At 44.4% G+C, this 12,483-nt stretch overlaps 1 protein-coding gene across 1 annotated transcript in view; it reads left to right on the top strand.

Annotated features, from left to right (window-relative positions):
- Nucleotides 1-9,298: 9,298 nt before the first annotated feature.
- xdh (xanthine dehydrogenase) overlaps nucleotides 9,299-12,483 on the top strand; it is a gene marked incomplete at both ends in the record, with an annotated part of 34,284 nt that continues 31,099 nt past the window's right edge. Inside the window, 2 exons of the mRNA XM_080023819.1 lie at nucleotides 9,299-9,373; nucleotides 11,917-11,974. Coding sequence (XP_079879945.1) covers nucleotides 9,299-9,373; nucleotides 11,917-11,974 — 133 coding nt within the window. The remainder of the gene's footprint in view (nucleotides 9,374-11,916; nucleotides 11,975-12,483) is intronic.

Below are 12,483 nucleotides of genomic sequence, written 5' to 3'. Positions count from 1 at the left end.
ACTTGATCTGACACACACACACGCACACACACGCACACACACACACACACACACACACACACACACACACACACACACGCATACACACGCATACACACACACACACACACACTGGTGTGGTGATTCTCTATAACCAATCTCATTAGGTTAATCCTCTCTCTTTGTCCAACGATCTATCTCTACCTCTCCCTCCCTCCATCCTCTCTGCAGCGTTGTGGGATGAAGGTGTGGCCAGTGTTCGTCTCTCTCTGGTGCCGTAAAGATTTGAACAATTGATCTTGGTTACCTTAATTGGACATTAAGGTTAAGTAATTGGTTGTCTGTCTACGTGTAGCGAAGGCTTTGCAGTCCACAGGGCGAAGGTCGCTGGATGCAAAGACTTCCGAGAGATGAAGCTTGTACTTATATAACTTTGGATGATGATGTCACAAAGTGCCCTGCTCCTGAAATGAATCAAGTCCCGCCAACGTTCTTTTACTTCCGGTAAAATTGCAACAGTTTTTCACAAATTTCGGCTCCAAATGTACATAGATATTGATCGAACAACAAGATGTATGAAGTGACCTGTGTTCCAACGAGGCCTCAACCATGTCTGTGCGTACTGCAGTTGCTGTGGGTTAGACACTTTTTCCCCTTAAAATGCCAAGAGGATTAATAATGATAAAAATCAGAGCAAAAACAATAGGGATCCATAAATAAAGCTGCAGGCAGCAAGATGTGGGGTCCAGGGTAGTCGACTCTTTGTTATAGTTTGATGGACGAGTGTCCTTTGGATCTCTACAGAGCTGCTGGGTGAGTCATACTGCAAATGTCCAATTGTCCTGCGTGTGTGTGAATCTACACCTGCATAAGATGATCCCTGCTTAATAATTGCACATGTATTGCCAGTTATTGTTAATAAGCATGTGTCATCATTTCCAGTGATCTCTGAATGGCTTTACCAATTGGCATGGCTTTATTTGTTAATGCAAAGTCCTAATTTCCAACACCAGTCACCAGGACAATGTTATTGCAGCAGTTCTTGGTGATTTGAGAATTAATAAAGAGTTGCACTGCAGGTGTACTTAACTTAGTTAATTACTTAGCTACTGTGCCAGTTAGTTATTGACCATTAAGTACTTATTGTGCATAATTTTCGGGTGCGATGCCATGTCGTTTCACTACATACAGTATGCTTGTATGCATATGTATGTGACAGATAAAAATCTTGAATCTTGAATCTTGTCTTTCATTCTACAAGTTGTTTTCATGTCCTGATAAAGGCTAATTCCTATTATCAAAACACCATCTAGGTCACGTACTGTCCATGTCAAAACATTTTGGGTCTTGCTCTTAAGTACAGTACTCTCAAACTGATAGCTGCATCCTGCTTGTTCCTGGAGTCCAAACTGTGCATCGCCTTGATGAAATGAGCCTGTTCACACCGAGATGTGTGGAGAATCAACAGGTTTATTTAAAGTAACTTTGAATCTGTATTAAATGTTGTAAATGTAAATACGTTTTTCAAGTCAAGATTATTGTAGTCCTTACTTGAGAGTTTTGTCCAGAGTTTTGTAAGGTGGTTTCAGAAAGTATTTTGGTATTTTTAAGAGGAGAGTGGCTGACCTCTAAAGCACCACGTTCTGCCTTTTTTTTTCTCTAGCACTGTAGTTGTATAGATCCAGTTCCACTGCTTGTTACATGGTGATTACAGGGTTATTCAGATTTTTTTCCAATAAATTGTGTGTATTTTGAACTATTATTTGAGGAATGACGGCGCTATTTGAGGACAGTTTGTGCCAGAGTGGGGCTGTGCCTAAGGGCCCTGTATGTTTTTCTTAGACTTTTCTTAGACTTTGTTTCAGTAGATATCGATGATGTTCATAACGAACAGGATGACGACCACAACCACAACACAATTATGCTTCCGATAAACTCCACTCCTCAGGCCCCAGGTGGCGCAGTCAGAGAGCAGAGTGCATCGGTGAACAGACATTCAGGTAATAATGTCACAACGGGACTGCTGCCTCAGGATGAAAACGTTAGATCTCCACTACCTTCCAGTGGGTTTGATTCCAGTGTCAATCATCCAGAACTGATATATGGAATCCTCAAGCAACACTTTAGCGATGTATCGTATTCAAGCTTGCCGCTTGCAGACTTTTATATTACCATACCAAGACACAACGAGGGCCCATTTGATTACTGGCTTCGCTTGAACAGAGCAGCGGACGTTGCATTAAGAATTCGTTAAGCGTCATGGCGGGAGAGCAGATAGCCTCAGTAGGGAGATAGCGCTGATGTTTACAAGACATTGCCCGGACCCAAACACGGCATTCATATTCAGAAGTAGACCTGCAGAACAGTGGACGGTGAGAGACGTTCAAGTGCATTTGCAACGCAAACACACAAAGCTAGAGCTGGTATCTCCTTCCATGCACCTGAGAACACTATTCCTCATGACTGCAATGTGCAATCTACGGGTCCCCCAAGGGCCGGGGGCAACTCCAGGTGAACCAGAACTCCCTTGTTACCGACAAAGGCGAGCAATGTTTTGGGCTTCCTGGAGTAGCAGCTTTTATACCAACAGCCCAGAACTCTCCTATGGCACGTAACGAGCTGTGTAATGTTCCACCTCAGCCAATAGAGCTCAAAGCATGTAGGCAGTCCACCAGGGAGTCCCCTCACCCCAGTGTACCACCCTTGATGGAAAAGTCCAGCCTTGACCGTTTGGGGGACATGTTATGCTCAGTTCTTGAGATTCTGTCAAAACGAGAGGAGCTTAGGCAGCCAAGGCTACACCAAAATAGCGACCCAGGTGCCACTCGTGCCTGCCATGTATGTGATGATGCATCACACACCACCATCGCTCACTGTCAGTCGGAACGTGTGTGCTTCAAATGCTACGTCCTGCCCCACATCATCGGCAAACCAGCAGCCAGCTTGTCCTTCCAACATACAGCAACACGTTGGTCAGACTGCCACCGAGTTTGTCCCCATTCAGTCCTCCCTGCAACACCAGGGAAACTGGAGCGCCTGCATTCAGTGAGGGAATGTGCAGGTGTGACCAAAATTGTCCTCTGTGATCAACCAGAGGTTGAGTCGTGTTTTGCTGCCATCGATGAACTGTCCCCTGGGTCACCCAGAGTCATATGCCAGAACACCCAACGGGTCAATGACACAGACAGCCTCTTTTGCACCCCTGTCCATGGCATGCTGGATTCTGGCTCCATGGCCTGTACAATGAGCATAATGGCGGCAGACAAGCTCACTGCTGCTGGAGCTCTGACTGGTTAAGTGGAAGAGAACCCAAACGTGGTGCTGATTGGTTGTGGGGGAAACCGCGCTATCCCAAAGTGCATAGGTGACCTAACATTGGAGGTTTATGGTTGTGAATTCATAGTGCCCACCATGATTGTCCTTGGCCAAGTAGATGAATTGATTATTGGTTCGAATGTAATAAGATATGTCATCCACAAATTGAAAGAATCAGAAAAATACTGGCAACCGATCTCAACACCAACAGACTCTCATGCCGAAATGAACGACTTCCTCGCTTTGCTGGCCGGTATACGTCGTTGGAAGGGTGACATGGTCCCTGATATCGTCGGCACTCTAAGGGTGAACTAATGCTGTCACGCTTATGCCAGGCCAAGAACATCTGGTGTGGGGGAAGCTCCCTGTGAAATCGAGAGGGCCACCTGGCAGCACCGTCATCATTGAGCCCTCAAGTGCGCGCTCCGCTCCCAGAACCATTCTGATTTGTCGCATGGTCACTCCTTTCTGGGGTGACGGGTGGATACAAATAAAGATTGTCAACCCTACAGACAAACCTGTGATACTGAGACGGAACGCCAAGGTGGTAGATGTGTATTCCTGCATAGCGGTCGAAGATATGCTTGAGACCAGAAGGCCTGAATCTCTTCAATGCAAAGTCAAAAAACAGCGGCATGCAGCTGTTTTTTGATGCCTCTTCAGGGACACAGGGACCAAAGGTCCAGATGGCTGAGGGTGATTCAGTTCAAAATTGACCTTGAAGCCTGTGAGGTGTCTGATGAGTGGAAAGCCAAGATGTGCCAAGATGTGCCTTCCACACAGACGTGTTCTGCCGGCTCAGTATCAGAAACTGTGCATTGCTCTCAATGAGATGGAGGAGAGAGAGATAATTTGTAAATCTGCCAGCGAGTATGCTTCACCCCTGGTTCTGTGATGGAAGAAGAATGGCGACCTCCGTATCTCGACAAATTTCTGTTTGTTGAATGCCAGAACTGTTAAGGACGCCTACCCGCTCCCTCACCAGGCTGCCTGCCTGGCTGTCCTGGGTGGTAATGCGTTCTTTAGCACCATGGATTAAACTACAACATCCCAGTGGACGAGGACGACAAAAAGTACACTGCGTTCACAACGCCAGTCAGATTACACAAATACAAGAGGCTACCGCAGGGCCTCTGCAACTCACCAGCTAGTTTCATGAGAATGATGATGAACATCTTCAGCGACCTAAACTTCCTGACTCTCCTCTGCTATCTGGATGATGTCATGGTCATAGCCCCAACTAAGGTATAGCTTTGAAGAGCTCAAGCTCTCTCCAAAGAAGTGCCACTTCCTGCGGCGGTCTGTGCGCTCCTTCGGTCACGTAATCGATAAAAAGGGCGTGTCCACAGACCCAGCGAAAATTGACTCCATTGTCGGTGTCCAAAAAGAAGACTTGATATGCCCTGATGGTGTCACTCCATCACCCAAGAAGATTCCGTCCTTCCTTGGACTCGTCATGGGGTACCAGAGGTTCATCAAGAGCTGCTCGTCAATCGCTAGACCGTTGTTTGAGCTCATGTCAGGGTGCAAGGGGAAGAGGAAACACAAGAAGTGGAGCCTTCCTACTAGGAAGCTCACCCCTGCACACTGGACTGTGGCATGTGACAAATCTGTGGCAGAGCTGAAAGAAGTGCTGATGGCACAGGTTATGCAGGCACACCCTGACTTCAACCGGCCATTCATTCTGTTGACCGATGCATCCTCTGATGGCCTTGGTGCTGTCTTGTCGCAGGTGGCACCTGGCGAAGATCGAGCCTGGCCAATTGCTTTTGCTAGCAAATCACTGATTAAAGCTCAGAGCAGGTACCCGGCACATCGTCTGGAATTCGTGGCCCTTAAATTGGCAGTATGCAACAAGTTCAGCCATTGGTTGAAGGGGCACCGTTTCACCGCCTGAACAGACAACAACCCTCTCACACACATACTAACAAAACCCTCTACGCACCTAAAAAGTTGGATGTGTGTGAGCAGCAGTGGTAGGCGAAACTCGCAGCTTACGAGTTCGATATCAAATACGTCCCAGGCCCAAGGAACACAGTCGCAGATGCGTTTAGTAGGGAACCCTTTTCGGGCCAGAGGGTTAGTTATTGCCTGACTAGAGAGCCCTACTCAGTGCTGTTGGGGGAGTCTGAGAAGCTAGCGAGTTACGCTATCCAGGACATGTTCCGTACCAGCGCAAGCCAGAACACCCAGTCAGTGAGTAGGAGACAGCTCAGCAGGTTCTCTGACAGCTTTTGTAGTGAGATGAGTGAGGTGCCTTCCACTAAGGTAGCCGCTGTGCTGCGGAACCATGGAGAGTGGGAGACAGGAGCGAGAATGAGGACTCTCTCTATGGTGAACCCTGTTCAGCAACTGGCAGATGTGGGGCAGGACACAATGCCGTCATACACAAAACACGAGCTGAGAGCCAAGCAGTTTTAGGATCCAGATTTAGCCAAAGCCGTTGTCTTTGTAGAGCGTTGTCGTTGCCCATCCAGAGGTGAAAGATCGAACGAGACAAGGGGAGTCGTCAGAATTCTTAAACAATGGAATACATTTTTCATCGAGGACGGCATTCCATACAGAGTATCTAAAGACACCCTTACCAAGCGCAAGAGATACCAGTTTGTCGTACCGGCATCTTTGAGGAGTGATGTTGTGAGAGGCTGTCATGAGGACGCGGGTCATCAGGGTCAGTATGGGCTACCATAGAGAGACACGTGAGAGAGCATGTTAAGTTACATGCCCGCTGTGTCATAGGGAACACCCCAGAACCTGAGGGGCGTGTGCTACTAGAATGCATCAAAACCACTGCTCCCTAGAACTTGTGTGCATAGACACCTGGTCTGCCGAGGACTTGAATAACAAAACCGTGGAGGTGTTGGTGATAATCGATCACTTAACGAAGCTCGCTCATGCGTTTCTGTGTCCAGATCAGACCGCATGATCCGTTACCTGGAAATTGTGGGACCATTACTTCTGCGGCTTCCCACAATGTATTCACTCTGACCAGGGAGCGTCATTTGAGAGTGAACTTATCACCAACCTCCTGCAGATCTCTGGAGTAAAACAGTCTCGGTGAAAGGGTAAAGACACTGACACTTCCGTTTCCGGTTTCCTGTGTCCATGTGGACCAGATGACAGATCCGCTCCTGTATTTTATAAATGTTTGTAAGTTTGTCTGTGTTGTAATTTAAGTTTATTATTTGTCCAATAGATTCAAAGGTGCAATATCTCTTCCGCAATGATTTGCATTTGTTACTAAGAAAAATGTATAATTGTTTTATTTTAGATTTTGATTTAGAGCGAAGCTGGAGTCAGTGTGCTAAAGTTGCTGTTTTTTTATTGCCAGGTATGTTGTCATTTTCTACTTAAGTGTTTAATTGTTAAGTTTATATAATGTGGAGGTGGTCCAATATTTATTTTTGTTTAATGTAGCACTGAGGGGGGAAAAAAAAGACTATGCAATCAGAGATGTTTGTTTAAATTGTAATATTTTATATTTATTTCATTTTTTATATGTTGTCGACCAGAGGGCTGATTCTGATTTGGAGCGAAGCTGGAGTCTGTGTGCCAAAGTTGTTGTTTAATTTATTGCCAGGCACTGGTCCCGGAAAAGGCTGTTGCTCAGCAACATTCCTCTTGATGTTATCAAAAGTTCAACCGTTAAAACGAAATTGTCACCTCTGGGTTTCCAGCGTGTTTTACACACGCATGAAGACCAACTAGCGCTACGTTAGCTTACTAATTAGCTATTCTCTGTTGAGATTTGCAGGCAGCTAGCAACACAATGTAGCCAAATTGCTTCTAGTGATGTCACTTCATCTTCGTTTGAAGTTTTCCACTTAAGTCGTAAAAACCACAACCACAAGGAATGGCCATTTAAGTCGGATTTCTGACTTCCAATGGAATGCAGTATAATACCCAGTGCTGCCCACTGCTCCTGGCTGCCCCCCTGAGGAAGGACAAGACACGATGGGTTTAACGCTTAAAACTAATATTACCGGCCACCATATGAAGCGTGTGTTAGTTGCCGTCACCGCAAGTGTGTGTGATGAATAAAGAATCATATTCTTCTATATAAATGTATGTGTCCTATAAGTCTTCAAGAAAGATGATAATATAACACTGAGTTAGTCTAACTCTAATATTATTTTACTAATAACTATAATTCTTTAAGTTAAACATGGAGGAGTCACAATTCAACCTTTTTTTCCTTTCGTGAATCACTAGTAAATCGTCTCACATGATGTCACCATGGACGTTTAAATCTCACCATGAAAACGATCTGGAGAAGAGGATGCGAGGGTGAGTCCCACATTCCAGTTTGTCTCCAGGTCGTTTAGGGGTTTGGCTGGTGGATGGAACGTTGGGACGGACGTTACTAAGATATATGTATGGTATTAAGCTATCTGGACGTTATCAAGTTATTTGCATGTCATCATCCAGCCGTCAATTCATCTACCCACTCATCCAACCCCCCATTCATCTATCCATCCATCAACTATCCATCCATACATACATATACTCATTTACCCATCCACCAGTTCATCCATCCATCCACCCACCCACTCATCCATCCACCCATCCATCAACTTTTCCATCAATCTATCATCTATCAATCTACCCGTCCATCTGTCCGCTTGTCTACCCATACATACATCCAGATGTCCATCCATCTATCTGTCCACCCGTCCATCCATCTATCAAAAGAACTTGCACCTCTGTCTCTTATTTATTCATTTTCAGGTCAGCGGTAACAGTGGGACCCACACATGCAGAGATCATCTGTACAGTATTGTACTTCAGTACAGACCATCAGCATTAAAAAAAATAAAGCTTAAAAGTCCTGGAAAAGGAAAATGAAATTATTAATAAAATTCAATATAGTTCGAATAAAAAATAAAATAAAAATGTCAAATATATATAAATTAGGTGAATTTGGTGAGCCCCACTGCCATGGGGTAGAAACTGGTTCTTTGGCGGGAGGTTTTGGTCCTGATGGACCGCAACCTCTCGCCAGCAGGCAGAGTCTCAAAAAGGTGGTCTTGTATCCACCCGTCACTTCAATCTACAATCTTCCCGCCAGTCTCAAGGCCCTGGAGGGGTGCAGGTCCTGAAGGGGAGGAAGGTTGCAGCCGATCACCTTCTCTGGAGAACCAGTGATCCACTGCAGCCTGCCCTTGTCCTTGGCGGTGGCAGCACGGGGGCCCGGCGAGTCCTGCGTGGGTCCTGGTGTCGGACGCGGGTCTGGCCCTCTGGCTGGCTCCCGGTTGGTGGCGGCGGGCCAGCGGTCAGTCGTGGCGTGGTCCCGGGAGCTCACACTGGCGAGGACGCGCTTCAATTGGCCCTTTAATGAGTCTCTCAGAGTTCATTGTCGTATAAGGGTTTACCAGATCACATTCCATCCTCACTCAACCTTGTAGGGGGATGAGGATAACCCCAGGTGGCCCGAAAGAGCATTGTGTGGTGGTGCACCTCCCAGCTGTACTGTAGGCAGACTCCTCACCCTCAGAGATGAGTCTGATGAGGGTGGTGTCATCTGCAAACTTCAGGTGCTTGACAGATTGGTGTCCAGAGGTGCAGCGGTTGGTGTACAGCGAGGAGAGCAGCGGGGAGAGGACGCGGCCTTTTGGGGCGCCTTTGGGGGGTCGGTTGTAATGTTGTGTGTCATGTTGCTGTTTTATAACATCCTCGTTTCTGATTAACTAAAGGACATCTACTTGTTTTCTTCGTGTCTTCTTAGTTTCTCTCAGCTCCTGTTTTTTTTTCTTTCTGTTTTTAATTCCTGGTTTACGCTCTCTATTTTTCCACCTCCTAAATTCCTTGTCGTCTTCAATCTAAATGTCCTTTTCTTCAGTTCCTTCATCCGTTCCTCCCCCGGTCGCAGTTGCTCACGCTGTGACACCTAATGATTGACACGGTTTCACGGTTTGTCGGATCCCAGTCACATGACACGCAGACAGGTCGGCGTGAGACGGGCTGCGCCGGGAGCCACCGCTTCATTGCCAGTGAAGGTGAAGCTATGACCTGGACCGGGACCTGGAGCGAGAGCGGCAGCGTAGCGGAGCCGCTCGTGCTCTTCGTTAACGGGAGAAAGGTTTTTATACTTTATACTTTTCAGAAATGACGTGTTCAATATTTCTGACCGGAGAGTCAGCCACCTCCAGCAATATTTGTTATACTCTCAGATCCAGTGACTTGTGTTATTATTTTCATTCTATTTCCAGTTTCTTCTTCTTCTTCTTTTTTTTCTTTTTTTATTTCTACCACATGGTTCTTTTCTTTAAACTTCACGTCGGATAAAGTCTCTTCCAGCATCATTTATTGATTGATTTATTTATTTGTTTGTTTGTTTGTTTGCCGGAGTTCACGTCCACCGATATTATTATTCTTTTATTTCTTTATTTCTTTCTTTATTATCTGTCTATTTATTTATTTGTTTATTTCAGCGGAAATAAAGTCACCTCCACTATTATTACTATCATTATCATTATTATTTTTATTATTATTTTTACGATAATTATTATGATTATGATTATGATTGTCATTATTTATTTTTACCTTTTTACCTACTTCCAGTCATATTTATAAGTTTCCATGCGAGTATGTTTTGAACACTGTTACATTTAGTTTCTCGGGCCTTTAATGACGATTAATTAATGACGATTGACGACAAGCGAACGCGTTAATCGGTGATTTATTGAAGACCACGAGCGCCCTCTGCTGTTAGACTAAAAAAAAAAAAAAAAAAAAAAAAAAAAAAGACTTTGCGGCTGTGACGCTGAACAAACATTATGGAGTTATTAATTTACCTAGACCAGGCCCCAAATAAGGACACTATTTTTACACATTTTTGACACAGTTTGTTTTATATTTTCAACCCACAATTGGTTGCAATTGGCTTACATAATTTTAACAGTTATTAGCAACGTCACTGAAAGCTTTTCTATTGAGATACTTACAACTCTTATTGAGAAACGTAACACTCTTACGGAGAAACTGAACACTCTGCTGCAGTAACTTACCACTCTTAATGAGAAATGTACCACTCTTATTGAGAAACTTAACACTCTTCCTGAGAAACTTTCCACTGATATTGAGAAACTTAACACTATTACTGAAAAACGTAACACTCTTCCTAAGAGACATACCACTTTTAGGCTAGGTTTATACTTGCCCCAGGCGCAAGGGAGTGTGTGACTCAAATTATGTCACTTGGCAGTGGCGCCATGGCGTGTGCGGACCTGCACAACATCGTGTTGCAAGGTCGCACACTTCTGAGATTTTGTTAACTCGGCGCAATATCCAACATCCTGCGCTCTCTGCGTGGGCAGTGCACAACACCGTGCCCTATCTGCGCGAAGGTATAACCAGGGCTTTATTGTAAAACTTACTGCTCTTACTTGGAAACCTACCGCTCTTACTGAGAAACTTACCACTCTGTTGCAGAAATTCAGCACTCTTATTGAGAAACCTACCACTTTGCTGCAGAAACTTACCAGTCCTATTGAGAAACTTACCACTCCTATTGAGAAATGTACCACTCTTATTGAGAAACTTGCCACTTTGCTGCAGAAACTTACCAATCCTATTGAGAAACTTACCACTCCTATTGAGAAATGTACCACTCTTATTGAGAAACTTACCACCTGCTGCAGAAACTGCCCACTCCTATTGAGAAACTTACCACTCAGCTGCAGAAACTTAACACTCTTATTGAGAAACTTACCACTCTTACTGAGAAACTTACCACTCTTACTGAGAAGCGTACCAATCTTAATGAAAAACTTTAGCACTCCTATTGAAAAACGTATCACTCTGCTGCAGAAACCGACTGCTCTTACTGAGAAACTTAACACTCTGCTGCAGGAAATTACCACTCATATTGAGTAACTTACCACTCTGCTGTAGACATTTACAACTTCTATTGAGAAACTTACCACTTTGCTGCAGAAATGTACCACTCTTATTGAGAAGCTTACCACGCTTAGTGAGAAACTTACCAGTTTTACTGAAAAACTTACCACTCCTATTGAGAAACTTACCACTCGACTGCAGGAACATACCAAGTAATCTTACTGACAAACGTATTTTATTAACCACTTACTAACCACTCTTATTTACACATTATTAACCACTTTTATTGAGCAACTGAGAAACACACCACTCCTGTTGAGAGACATACCACTCTTATTGAGGAACTAAGTAGGAAGCGAAGCAACTTCCTGTTTCTAGTATTTTTCACGTTAGCGTTCGCATGTAGCCAAAAGAGTCAATAAAACCCAGGAGAACCGGATAAAATGCACAGCTTCTGACATTTTTTTTTTTGGTTGACCATATAAAGAGTATTTTTTCAAATTAGAGTCTTAAACATTTGTCCTATTGGACTGCATTGAAGCCCAGGGAGAAGCTGCAGCGGAGTGGTAAGTCTCTCCGTCGGAGTGGTACGTTTCTCAATAGTACAGCGTTCAGCGAGGTTGTTGCTATGAAAGGCTTTAAATGATGGAAACCAATGTTTTAATGATCAGATGTGGGGGTGAAGAATAGGGGAAACAATCCTTTAATGAGAGATAAACGAGACGCCCGTTGGAAGTTTCAGAAGTTTCAATGCTTATGTCGAGTTTTCTCGTGTTTCTGCAGATCGTGGAGAACGATGCTGACCCAGAGATGACACTACTGACCTACCTGAGGAGGAAACGTAAAGCAACACACACGCAGCCACACACACACACACACACACACACACACACACACGTGAGCAGACACACACACACACACACAAGGTCAATATATTTGATTTGTGCATAGTCATGTGTATGCGGAAAGGAACTGTGATGATAAATTACCAATTTACCATTATGTGCTTACGTAAAGCCAAATGCCTCCTGTTTTTACCTCACACTGAATTTTCACATTGGATGGATGTGTTTTCTAACTTATCCTCCTGACTTTGAACCTTTAACCCTCATGGTCACGTTAACTCCTGTCCCTTATGAAGGTAAATATGTTGCAAAATGCGAGAGGTTGTGGAATGGGATGCGAGAACCTGTGGAACAAAAATCTGAACTTGTGTATTGAAATTTTCACTCACATAAAATATTCACACACCTGTGTTCTGAACTTGAAGGGGAATTTACAAAAAAAAAGTTCCTGTTTTTATATGTAAGTATATATGTGACCCACCACAGCAAAACCTGCATTGTTGCG

Source organism: Zeus faber (assembly GCF_960531495.2).
Source record: "Zeus faber genome assembly, chromosome: 2".
Classification (NCBI taxonomy): Eukaryota; Metazoa; Chordata; class Actinopteri; order Zeiformes; family Zeidae; genus Zeus; species Zeus faber.
Note: the sequence above shows the minus strand (reverse complement) of the source record. Positions and strands in the feature narration are given on the sequence as shown.